Below are 22,123 nucleotides of genomic sequence, written 5' to 3' on the forward strand. Positions count from 1 at the left end.
AACAACAACAATCCTTGTGTTGTCAAGCATGTCCTACCTGAGTTATAATATTTCTCAACATCATTGTGACACTGTTATAACAGAAATTTCAAAACCATTTTCAAAAAGGGTTTCTCTATGATTAAATAGCTTAATTATCAATGTGGCTATTTGCATCCTCATAAAGCAAGTCACCACTGACACATTCTTTAAAAACCATCATAGGGGTTTTGTCTTGATTTCTAGTCATGATAAATAGTTCCCTCTCCCGCAGTCTGACTGACAGAAAGGATGACAACTCTTCATTTGTAGACATTCCTTCTCTGATAGTATTACTCTGAAGACTATGAATCAAGATGTTCACATGGAAAACCTTCATCTTAACTTGTGTTTTGAGCTTCACTCATGGGATGTGAGCCAGCTGGGATGATGCTGATCAGATGAAAATGTGATTTTTAAAAAAAGACTCTGAGTTTAATTGGTCTCCCTAAACTGGCTTTCAGTGAACTTGATGATACCTGTTAGTAACAACACATCAAACAGAGTTATCCCTGTATTTTCAAATGCAATTTCCTGGGGGAAAAGATAGAGATAATAGCAATAGCAACCCAAACCTCTAACAGCTATAGCCTTTGTACAGTATAAAGGATACTTTGTACTTTCAGAGCTATTGCCTCAGGCCACCCTTCCAGGAATTCATTGTGTTATGATGTCCTGACTATGCAGAGACCAGTCAGAAAGGTCAATCCAAGTCTGTGGACTTCTGAGCATCCTGTTTCTACCATGTTCTGATACATGAGGGAAATTCAGGGCATTCTCTGGACAGATGTGAAACATCAGCAAGGTACCTTGAAGCCAATCCTTGGAGCAGGTGTCCATGTAATCACAATGGTCGTCTCGGTCACTTCTGTGTTGTAAGGTGGGATGGAACCATGAGGCTGCACTGTGAAAAGGAACCAAAGCCTGTGTTCAAACCTTGGGATCATACACAACTGCACAGAATGCAGACAACAAGTATTTTTATTGACAACTTCAGATTAAGCGACAGTAGATCCAGAATGGAGTCCTGGTGTGGCGCTGTAGGATAAGCACTTGGACCCAGAGGTCTGAGGTTCAAACCCACCAGTTGCTTCTTGGAAACCCTGTACAGGGTCGCTATGAGTCAGAACTGACTCCATGGCACTAAACAACAACAACAACAGATCTATAATGCAACACATGCAAGTTCATTGGATAGAAATTTGGAGCTGACAAATCTTCTGGGAACATAGTCAAAAGGCAGGTTTAAATGGGTGTTGCAAATGACAAAAAGCTCACTTTACACCCAGAGGCACCTCAGAAGAAAGACCTGGTGATCCCTACTGAAGGAATGCCATCCACTGCCATTGAGTCTATTCTGAGTCCTAGTGACTATAGGACAGAGTAGAACTGCCCCAAATGGTTTCTTAACCTGGGTTCTTGATCAGATCCGATCAGACTGCCACATCTTTTTCCTGTCGAGCAGCTGGTGAGTTTGAATCGCTCACGTTTTAGTTAGCAGCTAAGCAGTAAACCATTAAACCACCAGGGCTTATTTTCCAAAAGAACAAAGTCATCAAAAATGACTGTGTAGCACAATTCTACTCTGAAACACACGGTGGGGTCACTGTGACTCAGAACTGACTTGACGGCAACCGGGTTAAGTTTTTTTCCCTTAAAGGTGAGGATAGGTATTCCACACAGGAAATACTGATGTCACTAAGGAGTTCTGGTAGTGAAGTGGACTACGAGCTGGGCTACAAATCGCAAGGTCAGTCTGTTGAATCTGCCAGTTGGTCCATGAAAGAAAGACAAGGCTTTCTGCCGCATAAAGAGTTACAGCCTCAGAAACCCTAGACACAGGGTTGTTGTGAGTCAGAACTGACTCAGTGGCCCACAACCACCACTACTACTTCATGGATCATACTGGATTAACAAGGGGCTGAAGAACTTTGTTATGAATCGGGCTGCTAATCTCACTGTCAGCAGTTTGAAATTACCAGCTGTTCTGCAGGAGAAAGATGAGGCTTTCTGCTCCCATAAAGATTTATAGCCTCAGAAACCCTGGGCAGGGTAGCTATGAGTCGGAATTGACTCCACGGCACGTAACAACAACAAAGAACCTTTAATTCTGTGATTTATGTCTTTAATCATGGTTGGGAATTGAGTTTGATGATTATAAATTTATTTACATCTTTAGTATAAAATTCCATACAAAAACTAAAACTGGCCACCGCACACTGATTAGCATTTTTGTTTCTTCATTATTAATTTGAGGACAATGGGTCACAGGTTAAATTATGATCTAAAACTAGCTTTAGCATGAATTCTTCCAGAATGATGGCCATTTTTCTAATTAGGATAAAAAATGCCATATTGAAGTTAAAAAACATCTGCTTCCATGGATATATCTATAAAGATTCATTCCTTCTGAATATGTGATATTTATTTAGAATAAAGATGGCAGTGGTGGTGATGTGCTGTAGAGTCGGTTCCGACCCATAGCGACCCTGTACAGGGTTTCCGAGGCTGTAAATCTTTAAGGGAGCAGAAAACCTCATCTTTCTCCCGCAGAACAGCTGGTAGTTTCAAACTGCTGACCCTGCAGTTTGTAGCCTGATTTGCAGCCTGATTTGTAACCACTACACTACCAAAGCTAATAGTACTACAGAAATTCAGTATTCTGCTGCTGGAATTAGAAAACATAACAAAATTAAAACATAGGAAGGTAAAGAGCAAGTGTATACAAGTTAAACTATACATCTCCAACAGCCTTATAAATCTTGTTACACATTTAAGATTTGTAAATTACACTTGGCACTATACTGAATGAGTCAAATTCAAGAGTTCCAAGTATGTTAATAGCCCTCATCACTGGTAGTCCTTACTCAATACCCTTTTCACAAGCTCTAGCCTCATTAGAAAAAACAAACAAACAAACAAACAAAAACTATGAAATTCATTTACACTCAGTTATGAATGGTTGGTGAGTCACAGAGTTATGCTTCAGAGTCAGATGAACTGGGATTTTGTCTACTCAGCTCCAGACAATGTTTTGCCAGACAAACGCCCCGCATTACAATTCTTCTTATTACTCTCAGTCTGAATTTGAATGTGCTTTTTTTTTTTTTTTCTTTCCTTTTTCATTTAAAAAATACTGTGTTGGGGTGGGGGTGGGGAATACAATATGTGTATGGGCTACTTTGCAATGTTTGTTCTAATGGCAGAATTAAAGTTCTACTGCTTTAAGGAGCTGCTTCATAAATCTGTTGTTGTTTCCATGAAAACAGACTAGTTAACCCACATGGCTTCCTACTGTATTGAAATCATGTTGCAATAGGCTGCTGCTGACTCTGTGAAAGGAGCTCTGGTAGCGTAGTGGTTACGAATCAGGCTGTGAACCTTAAGGTCAGTGGTTCGAAACTATCAGTCGCTCCGCGGGAGAAAGATGAGGCTTTCTACTCCCGTAAGGATTTACACCCTCGAAAACCCTGTACAGGGTCGCTATGGGTCGGAACTGACTCGAAGGCACTTAACAACAACAACAACCCTGTGTGAAGATGTTAGCTGTCCCTGAGAAATACTACGGGGAGCAGGGAGTTCGCATCTGTGAAAGTCACAAGTTTTTCATAAATAATCTCCTCCTTCCTCAACTGTCCTGTGCTTTAAGACTAGGTATTTTCTACTGCTTGAGGCAACCAGCTAGAATCTTTCCAAGTTTAAGATGTTGCCTGGGAAGGCCATTACAGGAAAATCTCCAAACCACAAACCCACAAACTGATGTCAAACAAAGGATGTGACTGTAAGTAGGAGCTATGGCTTCTGGCAGCTCTTACTAGGTGAAGAATAGTCCGGCTGTTAAAGAAATAAAATTTACCCTATTTATAAAGTAGCAAGCTGAATTTCCCCCAGAAACAGTCCCCCGCCACCACCACCACACACATTTCCCTATCAGATTTGCTCTTAAGAATTTAGTATAAGTTATAAAACTCAGGAAAGTGATTCCCAGAATTCAGCCTGGTAAAAAGAGATGGATTCAAAAACATGCAAGTCCTGCTGATGGCTGCAGTTTGAGGAGGGACTTGCATCTCAAATGAAGTTCATGCTCCCTGAATATGCTGACTTACTTAAATCTAAGCTTGGCTGAGAACTGGGTTTAAATCATTCTACCTGAGGCAATCACAGTCATCAAATATTTTTAAAAATGTTTCCTATATGAAAGGTGCTATGTTAGGAAGCGCAGTGGCTCTGTAAGATAAGCACTGGACTGTGATCCACAAGGCTGATGACTCGAACCCACCGGCCACTCCTCAGGAAAACTCATTCCCACAAAGGTTTACGAGCTCTGGAACCCTATCCTGGTTTGCTATGAATCACAACTGACTCCACATCACTTAACAACAACAACAAAAGGCACTATGCTAGCCTTAATCTACTAAAATTAGTTTTGAATACCAGTATTTTAATTCATATATAATTCAATTAAAAAAAATATATTGCACACAACATAAATTAAATGCACAACAGTCTCCAAAAGTGCCTGAAATATTGTATATTTACCCCTTCTCCTGTTTATTTCTTGTTAAAAATGTTTGTTTTTTCTCTTGGTAGGCATATTTTTCAAGAATGGAGGACTGGTAGGATAAGCATTGAACTGCCAGCTTCAAGGTCAGCAGTTCAAACCCACTAGCTGCTCCTTGGAAGTATTATACAAGGTTGCTATGAGTCGGACACACTGAATAACAACAAATTAAAAAATACGTCACTACATAAAAGATGACTTATTCTAAGGAGTAAAAAGAAGCCAATGATTCAACGAGTCCCAGCATAAGACCACCGCTGTTCCGACCCATAGTGACCCTGTATAGGGTTTTTAAGGAGCAGCTGGTGCCCTTGAACTGCTGACCTTGTGGATCAAATGGACTTTGCAGTACAGCGCATTAACCCACAGCGCCATACCAGGACTCCAGTACAGGTACTAAAAACCTGTTGTTGTTAAGTGTCACCACGTCTGTTTTGACTCATAGCAGCCCAGCATAAGGTTTCCGAGGACCAGCTGGTGGGTTTGAACCACATACCTTTTGGTTCAAACCAACCCTGTGGTCCAGTGCTTATCCTATAGTGCCACAGTAAATGTAGTTTTTAGTGGAATCCTGGTATGGCACTGTAGGATAAGCATAGGACTGCTAACCATAGGTTGGAAATTAAAACCCACCAGCTATTTCTTGGAAATCCTATACTGGGTTGCTATAAGTCAGAACTGACTCAATGGCATTTAATAACAGCAGCATCTTATTACAAAATGAAGTTACCTACAAATTAAAAACACGTTATTTTCCTCTGATTAACAATTAGAAAAACAACTTCATGGACATACACCACATTTAAGTGGAAGTAATTTTTGGGCAAATTATGACTTCTTAGGAAGAAAATTTTTAATTTCTTAAAAATAATTCAACAAATTCCATTCATTGTTTACAAACCATGTATTAATGTTTGGAATGTCTTTTCATATCTATCTTTTCAATTAGTCAAATGTGAGATTTGATGTAAGCTTTTGGAAAATGACAAACTGGCTCATGCTTATAATAATGCTAAAAAAGTACTTCTGCTAGAGGACTTTTGGAATTCAAAATGCTGAGTACAAAATAACAAATAATGTTCAGCTAGAAATTAGGGGTCTCATAATTCTTTGTAATGTACATGTGAGTGTGTTCGGTAGAAATCTGTTTGTGAATACAGACCTTTATTTAATGTAGCTATGTAGGAGATTTAAGACCACTTTCTCTAAAATGCTGGCTAAAAGGAAAGACATGACTAAAAATTATTGTCAGTATTTTCCCCTCTGTAGAATGCCAAGAGTAATTTAGGGAAAGGGGTGGGAAAAAAAAAAAGCTATTCTGTTCTGCAAGTCCTTTAATCAGCCACAGTCGAAGGTACACGAGTCACTTCCTTAGCTTCTAATTCTATCTTGGGTATGTATTCATTGAATAGATTTTTTTTTATCCTACATTTCATGGCTATCATTTAATGTAGCCAAAGGTGCTGAATTTTTCTTGTCTTAATTAATATTTGTGAAACTCATTTAATAGAAAATAATTTAATTTCCCCAAATCTGGACACTTTGAATTTATGTTACTCAAAGCAAACAGGAAACTTGGCAACATATGCAGATTAACAGACTGCTTCCATCACCAACAAAGCCTTGTTTCAAAGAAACTGTCAACTGAACTAAACAGCATGCTTCATTACTTACGTTCTGGCTCAAATTCCGTATTTTGTGCACCAGTAACAAACAATCGATGGACTTTATATCATGTACTTAGTTTTTCAAGTTAACTTGTTAGGAATGTTTGAAGAATGGGTAATATAACTGTAGCTCAGATTCTATAAGATAACTAAGCAATCGCATTTAAATGATGACTTACGAGTAGTAAAGATTCCAGTGGCTTTGGGGCTCTGCTGGTTGCCTTTGACAGCCACGAGGGTTACAGTGTACTCAGTCCCAGGCTGCAGATTCCTCAGTGGGTACTGGGTGGCTGAAGGCCCCACGTTGTACTGCTTGGGTTGGCCTCCACGGGTGAGGCCCAAGGTCAGTCGGTATCCTGCTATCTGGGCCCGAGGTGGGGTCCAAGTTACTAAGACAGTTGAGTCCGTCTCATTAGTAAACCTGAGGTTAGTGGGGGCATCCAACTCTAGAAAAATAAAAAGATAAAATAAACCAATAAAGATTTACATCAGTAATCACGATGCTGAAACCCTAAAGCATGACCATATATTTTCTAAGTTTTCTGTCCTCATGGTTGAAACCAAGTAAATGTCAAAATCAGGAAAATTGGGCTATTATAAAATAGAATAAGGAGATTTTGTAGCATGGTGGTTATTTTCATGGTCAGCAGTTCTAAACTACCAGCGTTCTGCGGGAGAAAGATGAGGTTTTCTGCTCCCGCAAAGATTTACAGCCTCAGAAACCCTGTACAGGGTCGCTATGAGTTGGAACCGACTCCACGGCACATAACCACCACCACCACCACAAGAGAAAGTGCTACATAGTGTTATTAAACTCTCCGATCCTTTTTTTGCTTGACTATGATCCTTCATAAAGTCTAATTTTACAGTAAGAACTTCCTACCATTTTTAAGACTCACCCTTACATAGCAACAAATTTACTCTGCGCTGAGCCAAATCGGCAAAGAGGCATGAGCCCACTGCAATGAGAGCAAAGGGAGAGTTGATAGCTCTATTCAGAACAAAAGCAATACTCCGTGCAGTTATTGAATGAATAGTTATTGAATTGAAAGCATGGGCTCTGAAGTCAAAAAGATGTAAGTTTCAGATCTAGTTCCACCAATCGCTAGCTCTTTAACTTTAGACAAATTGCATAATTTTAAAACGAGCCTCATTCTCTTCATGTTCCCAGTAGGGACAATAATAGGACTTTCCTTATTAAATTAAGATAAGGATTGAATAAGATAATGTATGTAAAGAACCCTGAATGTTTTAGCACTTACTATTTTCATACAATTTTAAGTACAAGGTTAAGAACCTACATTTAGCTTTGATCTAGGGATACCTCGTTACATAAACATGTATTCAAATTATTGATCCATTGTCCATTGTTGCTGTTGTTAAGTGTCGCCAGGTCAGTTCCTACCCATAGTGACACTGTACAGTTTCCAAGGAGCAGTTAGTGAGTTTGAACTGCTGACCTTGTGGTCCAGAGCATTATCCCACAGCAGCTCTGGACCACACCAGGCCACACCAGGACTCCCGTATTTCCATAAGCAGAGAAAATCAGTTTCTCTTAAATTTTCTCTAATTACCATTCCTCTCCCAGGTATAGTTTAGAAGCTTATATGGGTTTTGGTTTATGCGGAACTGTGCTGATATCTACTATTCAGTTGTGTTTCTAAGATGTAACTGTCAGTCTGTCACACTGTGGTGGCTTGATGCTGAAAGATGTGTCAGTGGTATTTCAAATACAGGAGGATCATCTATGGTAGACAGGTTTCAGTAGAATTTCCAGAATAAGACAAGAGTAGGAAGGAAGTTTAATGACGTATTCCAGAAATTAGTCAATGAAACCCCAAGGATCGCAGTGGAATATTGTCTGAAATCGTGCTGAAAGATGAGCCGGTAGGTTGGAAGGCACTCGAAATACACCGTGGCACTAAGAATAGACCTGAGCGTATCAGCACTTGTGAAGATGGTGCAGCACTGGGTGGCATTTAGGTTGGTTGTATGTGGGGTTGCCATAAGTTGGAACCAACTCTGGGGTAACTATAGCAACAACAACATGGTATCAACCTAGGACACAGTGGTACGCTCCCAGCTTGCAAGGGAGGTGGAGGACTTCGGGGTTAGAGAAGGACTTACTGGTTGTCTGTTGGCCAGTCAGAGGCTTGCTCTCCCTCCCATGGTTCACTGCGAAGATTTTGAAGTAATAGGTGACCCCGGGAGACAGACCAGTGACCTCGGCAAAGGTGTTTCTGCTGATGGGGAGCTGTTGTCCATGTTGCCCAGGCAGGTTGGTGGGGATCACATCCACACGGTAACCAGTCACCGCACTGTCAGGGGGCGTCCACATGATAGTGATCTTCACGTCGCTCACATCCACAAACTGTAGGTCCTTGGGAGGGGAAACTTTATCTAGCAGACAAGAGACAATTTGGTCATTCACAACTCCTGCTGAAGGTTATTTCTCAAAAGCCATTGTCTCAGATATGTTATTCAATTCATAGCACCTTTTATTTCAGGGCACTACTAACTTTTGTCTCTTAACCATGTTTTTGTTGTTGTTAAGTGCCATCGAGTCAGTTCAGACTCATACCAACCCTGTAGAGCATTTCCAAGGAGCGGCTGGTGAGTTTGAACACTGACCTTGTGGTTCAAACCAGCCTTGAAGTCGAGTGCTTATCCTATGGTGTCACACCAGGACTCTTAACCATAGAACATGCATTTTTGCACGTATTTTTTGTAGTTTCATTAGACTGCTTATTGTATAAAGAAATGATGTTTTTAACCTAAAACATGATCAATTTTCAGGATGTGCAATGGTATATCTGGACGTATGATAGAAATGTATATAGGTCTGGACGTATGATATGATGACTACAGGATGGAATAAAGTGGGTTTTGCTTTACTGAAAGATATAGTAAAATTAAGATGAATAGGTGAAATAACCCCTAAATCTCTGTGGAAAACTACGAAGACTTTCTGTAGTCAGTTTCTAATCAGGAAGAATAGCTGGCTTTGATAAGTTGCTTTATAGTGTGGACATTCCAGCAGATTCCATAAATTCACACATGAATTAATTTGTAAGATTACTTGCATAGTTGTTATGTGCCTGGAGTCAGTTCTGACTCACAGCGACCCTGTGCAGGGTTTCTGAGGCTGTAAATCTTTACGGGAGCAGAAAGCCTCATCTTTCTCCTGCGGAACAGCTGGTAATTTCAAACTGCTGACTTCCTGTTCACAGCCAGATTCATAACCACTATACTACCAGAGCTCCTTAGAGGAAGTGTTGAACACTTCTTTTGTCTTACACTCCCCTGGAAGCTAATAGAAGAAGCACATTCCAAGGACAGGCTTCTCCCTCTAAGGGAGGTTAAAGACTTGTTAAGCCCTAAGAGATACGATACAATAGGAAATTGTTGTAAAACTATTGCTAACACAACAATGGTCAATTCATCTTTTTTCGTTGGGACCAATTACATGAATCATGGAAGTGTCGGTTCTCAAAGTTACCTGACCGTGGGACACCGGTGGTTTCTTGTTGGATGAAAACAGGAGTACTTTCTTGATTTTCTTCCACAGCATAGATAGTGATGTTATACTGAACCCCGGGTTCCAAGTCACTGAGGGTGACGGAATTAGCTGTCTCAGGAAGGTTGAGTTCTGTGCTACCACCTTCAATTGATGGTGAATAGACTATTCTGTATCCTGCAGATATGGTAGGAAAAAATGAGGTACACTGCTTTATGAAACTGATTATTGTAAAACACAAATCCCATGGTTTTTAGTTACGCACAACGAGGTAAGTAAAATTGGTGAGTCTTTTGACTCTTTTAATGTTGTCACTTCTTATAATGACTTTTCAACACAAGGATAAACTAAGAATAGTCATACAAGCCATTTTAACAACAAATGTAGATTGTTGTTATTCGGTGCCATCAACTTGGTACCCCTATGCACAACAGAACGAAACACTGCCCAATCCTGGGTCAACCTTACAATCATTGCTACGTTTGAGCACACTGATGCTGCCACTGTGCCAATCCATCTCACTGGGGGTCTTCCTCTTTTTCTCTGACCCTCCACTTTACCAAACATGATATCCTTCTCCAGTGACTGGTCCCTCCTGACAATATGTCTGAAGTATGAGAGACGAAGTCTGGCCATCCTGGCCTCCAGGGTGCGCTCTGGCTATATTTCTTCCACTACAGATCTGTTTGTTCTTTTGGCAGCCCATGGTACTCTCAATATTCTCCTCCAATGCCATAACTCAACTGCATGAATTTTTCCACAATCTTCCTTATTCACTGTCCACCTTTCGTATGCATATGGGGGTATTGAAAATACCATGGCTTGCGTCAGAAGCACCTTAGTCCTCAAACTGACATCTCTGCTCTTCAATACTTTAAATAGGTCTTATGCAGCAGATCTGTCTAAATGCAATATGTCATTTGATTTCTTGACTGCTGCTTCTATGAGTGTTAATGGCTGATCCAAGCAAAATGAAGTCATTGACAACTTCAATGCTGATTAGAGAAGCCATAACATGAAAATGTTCATGTTATTATTTCTTTTCCTCTTTAAGCTCTGGACAACAGAAGCAAATAAAGAACCATCCTGAGCAGGATAGAAACCTGCACATACATCCACAGAACATGGGACTAGGAACTGATATGCTGCTCCACAGATCAGAATCTGCTCCCTCAACAGTCAAAATCAACATGGCAGCCAAAGAAAAGGATGTAGAGCTGACCTGTGATGGGTGCCTGAGGTTGACTCCAGCGAACAACAATTGAGGTATCATCCACTTGGTCCACAGAAGGGTCAGGAGGTGCATCCGGTGCTAACCACAGAAGAAATGAGGAAGACAGTCAGAAAATTTTGCTCTAGGTCTATGTTTCACATAAAATGATTCTTAAGTACCCATGTACCTGTTGTCTGTGAAGTAGACAGGATCAAGCTCTGTTCTCCTTCTTCAGAGATCTGGTAGACATTTACGATGTATTTTCTGCCAGGAAGCAGGTCAGGGATGTTCACCGAAGTGGCTGTGCTTGGAAGATCTTTGAGATAAAAAGAAAAGGTTACTCACCAGAATAATTCAATCCCTAAAATGACTACATAGCCTATGTTGTTGTTGCTGTTAAGGGCTGTCAAGTTGATTCCAACCCATAGTGACCCTGTATAGGGTTTCCAAGGAACAGCTGGTGAGCTTGAACCACTGACCTTGCAGTTCAAATGGCTTTGCAGTCTAGTGCATTAACCCACAGAGCCATACCACGACTCCAGGGTATTTTCAAAACTATCTCTTCATACCAAGCCTGTTGCTGTCAAGCCAATTCTAACTCATAGTGATCCGATAGGGCAGAGCAAAAGTGTCCCACAGGGTTTTCAAGGCTGTAAATATTTATGGATGCAGACTGAGTGACTGCTGGGTTCAAACCACTGACCTTTCAGTTAGCAGCTGAGAGCTTAACCCTGTGTCACTAGGGTTCCTATCCTACATATTCATAGAGGGAAGAAAACAGACTAGAAGGAAGTTTTCTAAATGAACACTCTGGAGTCCTGTACACTAAGCACTGGTTGGTTTGCACTGCAAGATCAGAGGTTCAAACTCAGCAGTCACTGCTCGGAAAACAGGTCACTTTGAGTCGTCACCAATTCGATGGCACTTAACAACAAATACAAGGAAGTTTCAAAAAGTGGGTGGAAACATTCCATTACCTTTTAACTCAATTTTTCCACAAAAATTGTGAAACCCCCTCATGTGTATAATTTTATAATCCATTACCAATTTTGAAAAATAGTTCCTGGCAGTTAAAAATCAGGGTTGTGTTTATTGGGAAGTCTGATCATAAGGAGTAGGGAAGAAGAAATGTTCTTTTTCTTGATCTGGGTGCTGGTCACGAGGATGTGTTTACCTTATAAAAATTCAACAAGCTGTACGTATTTGATGAATGCACTTTTTGGTATGCATGTTTTTCTACTTTAATAAAGTTTTAACAAGGACCGCTAACCATAAGAATTTGAAAGGCATGAATAAAAACATTGTACCACTCCCGGCCAAAAATAAAAATTTCAGCGGCAGCTTGCGTATTGGCAATGAGTTCCCTAAAGAAAAGAGTTTTTGTTGAGTGGAACAGTGACCAGGCAAATGCATAAGGCAGTCACATCAAGGACCAGAAGATGTGAACGTGGCTCAGAAAAAAACAATGGAGTTCTAGAAGAGTAAGTCCCCTCCCTTCCACATACCTGAGGGTGATATGTTCAGTCTGAGCTGTGAACTAATTCCAAATCCACCTTCTTGGAGGCTCCCATCACCAACACCACCACCACCACCATCACCACCATCACCACCACGGAGGGTTTATCAACACTCACTCCAACGTGAGATGAGCTTACCCAGGTACTGTGGTTCATCTCCCTCCTCACTCAGCTCATATTCCACACGGAACCCTGACACAGTGTCAGAAGCCGAGACCCACGAGACCACAAAGCTACTGGCGGTGATTTCAGTCACAGATTCAGAAGTGGCCACGACTGGAGAAAAGGGTGTCGTCTCTCCTGTCACTGTGTTGCCTAGGGAGTCACAAAAGAGGAAAGTGAGGTCCCTGTCTTCAGGTTTTGAAAATGTGGGTGCTGTTCACAGATGACCATGAATGACAGAGCAAAGCACTTTCTGAGGAGACCTCGATGCCAACCTGAGGATGATGGGCACGTACCAGTCATGGGGGGGCTGGCGCTGGTGGTGGTGAAGTCAAAGCGCGTGACCTCTCTGTGGCCGTACTGCTGGACGCTGATGAGCTGCCCCTCATAGATCATACCTGGCCTCAGGCCTTTGATGGTGTATGAGTTTAAGTGGCCTGGAATGGTTGCTTCCTTCCAACGACTTGGCGTATTTTTCTAAAAATTTTAAGAGGAAAAAAAAAAAAAAAAACCCCACAAAATTTAGAGATGTTACTTAGTGTCTTCAAAGAAGAATGGAAAAAATATGCAAGTTCATTATGTAGGAAAAATCATGGAAAATTGGAATTGGCAAAAGGGCCTGTAACAGAGTTTTGTTAATATTAGTGGTAATTGTTGGTATTGTTGCATATTGTTTTTAAATGCTGTCGAGTTGGTTCCAACTCCTAGTGACTCTACATTGGGTTTGAGGCTATAAATCTTAACGAGAGCAGAAAGCCTCCTCTTTCTCCCATGTTGTGGCTGGTGAGTTTGAACTGCCAAGCTGTGGTAAGCAGTCCAGTGTTTATTTTATGGTGACAGCAGTGCTCCATTATTACTACGATGTTGTTGTTAAGTGCTGTCTAGTTAGCTCCAACTCATGATGACTCTGTATAAGGTTTTCCAAGGAGCAGTTGTGGGTTTGAAGTGCCAACCTTGTGTTTACCATGACAGTGCTTATCCTACAGTGCCACTGGCACTCCATTGTTACTATAACTGATATGTATGGCCCACTATGCGTGACTCTGTGTTGTTTTCCTTGCATTCTTCCACTTAATCTTCAACTTCTTCACTGAGGTAGTCATATTATTGTCCCATTTTCCAGGTAAAGAAACAGAGGAGTAAACAACATGCCTGAGGTTACAGTAAGCAAGCACTGAGCCCCTTACTTTTGCTAGACCAAGTATTTAGTAATTACAACTTCATATAATGAGCTGAAGCTTCACCTCTCCCAACTTTTTTCATTTCTACAATGAACAGACATACATTCTTTTCTGAAATGGAAAAGAAAAAAATGCCACGTATTCTATCTCTTCACTAAGTGGACTACAGTTCCAGTTTTTTGCCTTGTTGAAAAATGAAAAGGAATCATATTGCTCTGTGAATCAGTTCATGGGACCATCACATGCCAGTTTCAAGTGGTCTGGCCATATGGCTCATTCTTGAATAGGAACTACCCCGTCAAAAGTGGTTAACCAACTTTGGGCAAGACTGTAGAAGAATATTACTGTTTATTTAATCTTTGGCTTCCAGTTTCCATTTTCAAATCCTGTCTGACTTCATTAATATGTCCTGAATTATAAAACCCCATGCAATACAATGTGAGGGAGAGAGCCATTCTCACATCAAACAACATGAGTCTTCCATGTAAACATTCAAAACCAGTATAAGCAAAAATATGTTTTGAATTCCCAGTGATTTTTTTTCACAATCAACCAGATACTCAGTAATTCAAATATTCAAGTATTCATTTATATTTTTGGAATAAATACTCACTAATCCAAATATTCAAGTATTCTTTAATATTTTTGGAATAAATGATCCTACTATTCTTTAAAGTTGAGTTTTAACTCAAATAGACTATGAAAACATGATAAAATTAGTCATTACAATTAGCTCAGCTTCAGTGACAGTCACGTTTTGTTAAATGCCTACATTTTCAGTTTTACTTATTAACAGGAAACATTAGAAAATAAACTTCAGATTGCATCTATTAAGGAAAAACCTGAGCATTTTTAGTTGTTAAAAACCTCAAAAAAACTCATCACTGCTATTTGTTGAAGATTGTCAATTCAAGGATATACTAACTAAAAAGTTTGTGGTTCAAATCCACCAGCTGCTCTGAGGAAAAGAAGATCTGGCAGTCTGTTCTTGTAAAGATTTGTGGTGGTGGTGGTGGTTTGTATTGGATGTCGGCTCCGACTCATAGCGACCCCGTGTAGAGTTTTTGAGGCTGTAAATCCTTACGGGAGCAGAAAGTCTCATCCTTCTCCCTCAAAACAGCTGATAAATTTGACCTGCTGACCTTGCAGCTAGCAGTCCAACTCATAACCCACTACGCTCCTTCACATAAAGATCGCTACCTGAGTCAAGTTTGACTTGACAGCACCTAAAAACAACAACATACATTTATATACATTTATCCTTAAGGTCAGTGGTTCGAAACTACCAGCTGCTCCGCTGGAGAAAGATGAGGCTTTCTACTCCCGTAAGGATTTACACCCTTGGAAACCCTGTACAGGGTCGCTATGGGTCGGAACCGACTCGAAGGCACTTAACAACAACAACAACATACCTACACATACATTTATTCCTACACATCAATGATAACGTTCCCTCCTACAACAGTCTCAGGTAATACTTCAAAGTTAAGTTTAAAGTATATCCAATTAGCAATGAGATGAAAACATGAGAAACAAGAAGGCATTTGAGGAAAATTCACTAGATATCGGAATTCTTCAAATAGCTGCTCACTGAAAGAGGGTAAAAGAAGATGCCTGATCTCAACAGCTTGAATTTTCCTAGAGTTTAAATAAGGCTGCATGAGCTGTTTGAAGTTTTGTTTATTTCTTTTTCTATTTAAATGTTAGAATTCAATGTTGTTGAGTGCCATAGAGTCAGTTCTCACTTACAGCGACCTTGGTATAGGGTTTCCAAGTAGTGGCTGGTGGATTTGAACTACTGACCTTGCAATTCAAACTGCAGCACCACATGTAGCTGTGTTGAAAAATAGGCATTTTCCTTCTAAATGATGAGTCGTGAACTTCAGGACTTTAACAGATTAGATTTGAAAGGAACAGGGAAACTATCACTTAAAAGACAAAAGCTTCTTTAGTAAGCTATTCAGAATTTCTAGACACTTATCAAAAAATTACATTCTGAAAAGAAACCAACTATCAGCCCTCATCTATATTTACCATTCACCGTCTCTTCCATATCTATCAACATAACTCGATTTTTAAGGAATCAAAATGAGGTTTTATAAAATGATCGCTTAAAACAGTACATCAAATGACAAAGATACTAATTTAACTTTTGTTTTACAAATCATGGAAATATTGCCTTTTTAAAAAAAATAAAACAACACCACCAAAAAACCCTTTTTTGGGGATTATATGACATTAAGAAATCTCAGCGTATCTTCCCATAGTGGGCAAGAATAATTTTAATCATCATTTCTAAATCCTTCTTAAGAAGACCATTTTTCTGTAAAGAGTGAAATCTTGCTAAATACTGAAAGAGCAAATCTACAGGTTACCTGGAGTCCTGGTGTGGTGCTATGGGATAAAGCGTGGACCACAAGGTCTGTCAGAACCACAGGTTGTCGGTTCAAACTCACCAGCCACTCCTCAGAAATCCTATACAGGGTTGCAGTGAGTCGGAACTGACTCAACAGCACTTAACAGCAACAACAGGTTCATCAGATCAACCTTCGAGCCTGCCAACCACTTTATGGGAGAAAGATGAGACTTTCTGCTTCCTCAAGGATTTAAAGCCTCAGAAACCCTATTCGGGGTCACTGTGAGTTAGAACTGACTAGACAGCACTTGACAACAACAAAACAAATATAATAACTATATGAGTAACTAATCAGATCTCTGGAGTCTTGCTGTGGCACTGTAGGATAAGCAATGGACCACAAGGTCACTTTGAACTGCAAGGTTGGTGGTTCAAAACCACCAGCCACTCTTTGGAAACCCTATACAAGGTTGCTATGAGTTTGAGTTGACTTGACAGCACTTAACAACAACAATGACAATCAAATCTATAGGTTCACAAGTTGGCTTTAAGAAAAAGAATCCTTCAGATTTGTGAAGTTCAATTGTTTCCTGGGTGGGATACTCACAGGTCTCCACCGGAGAATGTACTTGGTAATGTGAGATGATTCGGGGGCATTCCATTGGATGGGGTGGGAGTTGGGCTGACTGGGACCTTCAGTGATGATTACTTGGACAGGATCAGTTGAACCTGAAAAATAGAGGTGGCATTTGGTTATCTTGGGTATTCACTCACTGGCACTTAAATCGTGGTATACATGGATGGCCGTCATTAAAAAGTTTTACTTAGAAATTGTTTAAACGAATTAATACATCTATATAATGACATTTTGAAATCAAAGCAATGAATTCCTTTTTAGCTCATAGATGATTGCTTTTCATGTGAGAAGGGCAAGTAGAACTTGTTTATGGCAAACAAAAATGTTTTTAAAAAATACCTCTTTATTTGTTCTTTTCTCTTTCATTTTCAAAGTAAGCATTACAAGACAATTGTGAGACTATCCTACTACAAAAAGAGCTCCGTAGAGCTCTGAGATCAACATTGGATGGCTAACCTCAAGGTCGATGGTTCAAACCCACCAGCTGCTTTCAGGAAGAAAGATGAGACGATCTGCTCCTTTAAAGATTTACACAGTCTTGGAAACGCTATATGAAGTTCCTTTGAGTCAGAATCTACTTGATGGCAGTTTTTGGGTATGCCTCTGTAGAATAAGCACTAGATTGCTAACTGCAAGGTTGGCGGTTCAAAGCTGCTCCTTGGAAACCCTACACAAGGTCGTGCTGAGTCAGAACTGACTTGATGGTACTTAAAAACAACAAAAATACAAATAAGGAGTCCTTGTGTGGCACTCTACAATAAGCACTGGAAGGTTGGCAGTTCAAATCCACCAGACGCTCCTTGGTAACCCTATACAGGATTGCAATAGTAAGAACTGACTCGATGGCACTTAACAACAACAATACAAATAATGAACTACAGACTACAACTTCTTTTGCTTCATTTCAAGAAAATTCTGATTTATGAAGATGTTCATCAAGAACTGAATGTACCATCTAAGAAGGAAACATCAGCCCTTCATTTTGTATTCTACATGCCATAGGACACGATGTAAGACAAAATTCTACATGGGATAGAATTTTGCAAAAATAGATCATACAAATTATTAAGAAATTAGATTTATTTCTTATTAGTGTAAGCTCAAATATAGTAACAGTTATGAGGTTAGCCCAGGACCAGGCAGTGTTTCATTCTGTTGTGCATAGGGTTGCAGTTGCTATGAGTCGGTACTGACTCAATGGCACCTAACAACAAGTATAAGCAACCTATTCATTTGGGAAAAAAGTTACTGAAGGATACTTTTAAATTGCACCACTGATTGGTCACATAATTAATAGCTCAAACTTGTCATTTCTTTTCAGAAGCAGTTGTCAATGAAATGACATGCTGAATTATATACTAGAGCCAATATTTCCACACCGTAATGTACATACTAACAAAATGTATAATTTTGATTCTTTTATTTTCTTAAGCAAATTATGAGACGTGAAATCATTGCTGATTACTGTAGAATCCAATTAGGATAATAATGAAATAGCTGGGAAACAGAAGACTGTCTTTTTCCTTAAAAGTGTCTTTTATATATCAGTCAGCCATCCAACTTGCTAGAAATTAAAAAAAAAACTCTTGTAATGATATTCCAAGAATTTCTAATTGCCACTCTGTCAGAGCAAAATTTTGCATTTTAAATAAAGTGCACCACCAAATTATTAACAGATTTAAGATTTCTGAGAGCTTCCAGAAAAAGACATTTTTTTTCAAACATTTATTATCTTAGCTTTAAATTCTCTTTGGAAACAAAGTTTTCTCTAGCAGAATAAATATCTAACTTGCCTATCTGAGTGAATTCAAAGTTCTAGGATAATATACTCATTTCCAAACTGGGAATAATTTAAAGTTGGCAAAAGAATATCAGAAATACTCCTTGAATCTGATCTCCACTTAACACATGTATTTCCAAGCTACAAGAATATCAAAATTCATGTATAAAATTCGCAGTTTTCTTAAAAGCTCACGAGCAGTCATGTAAGGTGCAACAATTGGCCTCTGCCTGTGTGAAGGAAAGACTGATGACAACTGAGGATGTTTGGAATCAATCAGTGGAGTGGAAGAATGCACACGTGAACATCGGTCTCCATGACCCTGAGACAGGAAGAACTAGATGGTGTTGAGTGACCACTACGAACTATTCTGATAGGGATCACATTAGAAAGGCAAGGATTCAGTGGGAGAAAATGTAGAACAAAACTCAAAACCACAAAAAAGACCAGGCTTACCAGTTAGAAAGAGACTGGGGGAACCAAACACTATGGCCCTTGCTCACTCTTTAAGTCTGGAAGTGAACTCACTCTTGTGGTTCAATTTCCAGTCAAGCAACAGATAGGTATATAGGGGGAATCCTGGTGTGGCACTGTGGGTTAATGCGCCAGACTGCAAAGCCGTCTGAACTGTAAGGTTGCAGTTCAAGCTCTCCATCTGCTCCTCAGAAACCCTGTACAGGGTTGCTATGGGTAGGAACCAACTCAATTGCTCTTAACAATAACGGCACTAATGAGGTATGCACATCATGGAATGGTTAACCAGTCAAGACCATAAGGGTAGCATTTACCTAAGGACCAAATTGAGAAAGCTTGTGAAAGCAGGTTGAATGAAAACAAGAATCATAGGGACTGCAATTATTGAAATGAAACGAAGGATATGATTTGTTGACTATAAAACTGATGATCACATTTCTAAATTTACCAAAGTGGCATATACTAACATTTACTATTGTAAAATCTAAAGATTCAGCTAGTGAAACCTTTTAATTTGAAACCCTTATTCAATATGATCAGAATAACAATAGCAATTGGTAAGCAAAGATATAATACAATTCAAATATTTTAAAAATCAGTTTAAGTAACTGCCCAAGTGAGTAACTTCCAGTAACAGTGACCCTGGAGAAGTTAAACATTTATGAGTTTCAACTCAGTCCTTTTTTCCTCTGTTTAATTTGCTGAGAACTGTGCTTTCCTGCTTGCTTATTGACAAACCAAATGCCTCTTATCTTCTGTTCGTTTGAACAACTCAACCAAGGTCTCGTTAGGAGGAGCAAACGGGACAAGGCTCAGAGACAATCTATCGATAATCTGCTCTTTATTCATCCCACAGCCTCAAAGTCCCACATGCTAGGCTTGACCCATTGAGCAAGCCAGACATACAGATAAGTGTCAGACCATGCATCTCAGCGCAAATGCCAGACCTCTATCCCCAAATCTCCTCTTGGTTCAGTGGCTTTTGCTGTCCCCATCATTGCTGGAGAGCAGGAACAAGGTGAACATGTGAAACTCCCATCCTCCATCTTTCATCTCTGGCCTAGGCACCTAATTTCTTCTAGCCAGCAGCTATGCGGACATGCTTATTTTAAGAGGGCAAGAAAGGTCTGTAACTCACTGAGGAAGAAATATCATTTTCAACAAATTGCTATCCACGCTAATAACAAACACAAACAGCAATTAAACAACATTTCTTTAGAAGTTGCTATTCTTTGGTTGTATCCTTTTTTTTTTTTTTTTTTTAAAAAAAGTAAATAGAAAGGAAAACAGAGCATATACTTTCTGAATTTACAGTGCTTATGCAATCCGATCCAAGAAAAATATGATTATATTTAAAACATTATTTTAAGTCACCCCTACGCCAAGGAGCCTGGCGCCCATCACGAGTCCGAGAAAGCAAAGTCACCTTTGGCAGCCTCAGCAGGGCATGAGGTTTGGGGAAAGCAGGAATGCCTTAATCCAGAGCTCCTAGAAAGCATGCATTTGAGTGGCTGGCATTGAAGGTCATAGTTTGTTAGATGGGTAGTGCTGGAAGGAACTTTATAGATAGTTCAACTTGAATCTCGTCATTTTACAGATGAGGAAGTGGAGGAGTGTCTCCCATGTAACTCCACAGTGGCCGTTCAGAGCCAGGAGCCATGCCCTGCTTAACAATGTCCTTGGCAAACTGCTAATTTCTTGTCTATAAGTAATGAATCTCTTACCACATTATGGAGAGGGGCTTAGTTTACTTAATTTTAAGTTCTGTCCCAGGTAGATTCTAACACCCTAAAAATCTCTTTTTCTTTCTGAATGTAGACTATGTTTTAAGTCTAAAGTTAATAGAGTTCTACAAAACTTAGCTTTTCAGTAGTTATACACATAACTGAGTAGTTACATAAATTGTGCTTCATCATTCAACATGTTATAATTAACCACTCAGTGAAAATAATTTTCTTTTTCTTAAATAGAATTAATAACACCTACAGCTAGGCATTATGTCCCGATGACCTGAAAAACACCCTCAAAATAAACATTTGAGAGTGTTTGAATTCTGTGGAAAGAGAACTGACTATATTACTCAACTCTTGGGCCAGGGTACTTTGTTCCAGAACATAACTGATCAAACAAACGGAAGCTTCAATGTTCAACAAGGGTCTAGAGGAAATGGTGAAGAATCACATACCCTATATTGTACGTCATGCAACTCATCTATAAGACTTCTTTGCTAAGAACTGTAATCTAAAACCCCAGTTCTATATTCCTGTCCTAGCTCACATCATGGTTTCTGTCTGTTGTCATACAATAAGGATAAGTGTGTGAGATGAGCCAGTGCTTGGCCTAATGGAATGTTCTTTAGGGTTGGAAGCAAAATGATATGCAGGCACAGATTTACAACTTTTCAGTACCTTTGGGTTGACTGCGGAGAAAGGAATTCCCTCTAGTCAAAGAGACAGGAGAGAAGGATGGGAACGTGAAAAGAGTCTCCAAATTAGGTATCTGAGCACTGGTCAGTGACGATGCAGTCCTCTTGCTACATCACAGTGGAGCCACCTACCTGGATAGGTTTGCACAGGTTGACAATGCCACTCTCCAATGCCGCGGCCATAGCAGTAGCATTGGTACCGGACACCATGCACGTGCTTCTCCCACGAGTCTCCAATTTGATAGAATGTTCGAGTTTCTGAATCCTGGCATTGGTCTAGAATGTATACAGATAAAAAAGAAGCAACCATGAAGATTTAAAGCTACAAACTTAACTTCAGTGTGCTAGAGCATTGTTAGTTTGAATAAAAAGTTGGCAACCCTCCTTAAAATAAGATGTAGTTGAAAATATATTTTGTTCACACACATTCTTCACCTTACAGGGCTATTAGTACTAAAGGAAAAAAAAATACCCATTGGAAGGAATATTTTGTTTTCTAAAAGGCTAATATTCCTAATATATATATGTTGTTGTTGTTGTTGTTAAGTGCCATCGAGTCGGTTCCGACCCACAGCGACCCTGTACAGGGTTTCCGAGGGTGTAAATCTTTACGGG

General features: G+C 39.7%; 1 protein-coding gene across 5 annotated transcripts in view; it reads right to left on the reverse strand.

Moving 5' to 3' along the window:
- FN1 (fibronectin 1) overlaps window positions 1-22,123 on the reverse strand; it is an 82,446-nt gene that overhangs the window by 42,098 nt on the left and 18,225 nt on the right. For all 5 annotated transcript variants that reach the window (XM_006867792.1, XM_006867788.1, XM_006867789.1 and 2 more), the window contains exons 12-21: window positions 21,641-21,784; window positions 16,800-16,921; window positions 12,952-13,132; window positions 12,632-12,808; window positions 11,164-11,292; window positions 10,986-11,075; window positions 9,746-9,940; window positions 8,374-8,646; window positions 6,426-6,692; window positions 828-922 (exon numbers count right to left, since the gene is read on the reverse strand). In XM_006867792.1, coding sequence (XP_006867854.1) covers window positions 828-922; window positions 6,426-6,692; window positions 8,374-8,646; window positions 9,746-9,940; window positions 10,986-11,075; window positions 11,164-11,292; window positions 12,632-12,808; window positions 12,952-13,132; window positions 16,800-16,921; window positions 21,641-21,784 — 1,673 coding nt within the window. The remainder of the gene's footprint in view (window positions 1-827; window positions 923-6,425; window positions 6,693-8,373; window positions 8,647-9,745; window positions 9,941-10,985; window positions 11,076-11,163; window positions 11,293-12,631; window positions 12,809-12,951; window positions 13,133-16,799; window positions 16,922-21,640; window positions 21,785-22,123) is intronic.

Source organism: Chrysochloris asiatica, unplaced genomic scaffold (assembly GCF_000296735.1).
Source record: "Chrysochloris asiatica unplaced genomic scaffold, ChrAsi1.0 scaffold00110, whole genome shotgun sequence".
Taxonomy (NCBI): Eukaryota; Metazoa; Chordata; class Mammalia; order Afrosoricida; family Chrysochloridae; genus Chrysochloris; species Chrysochloris asiatica.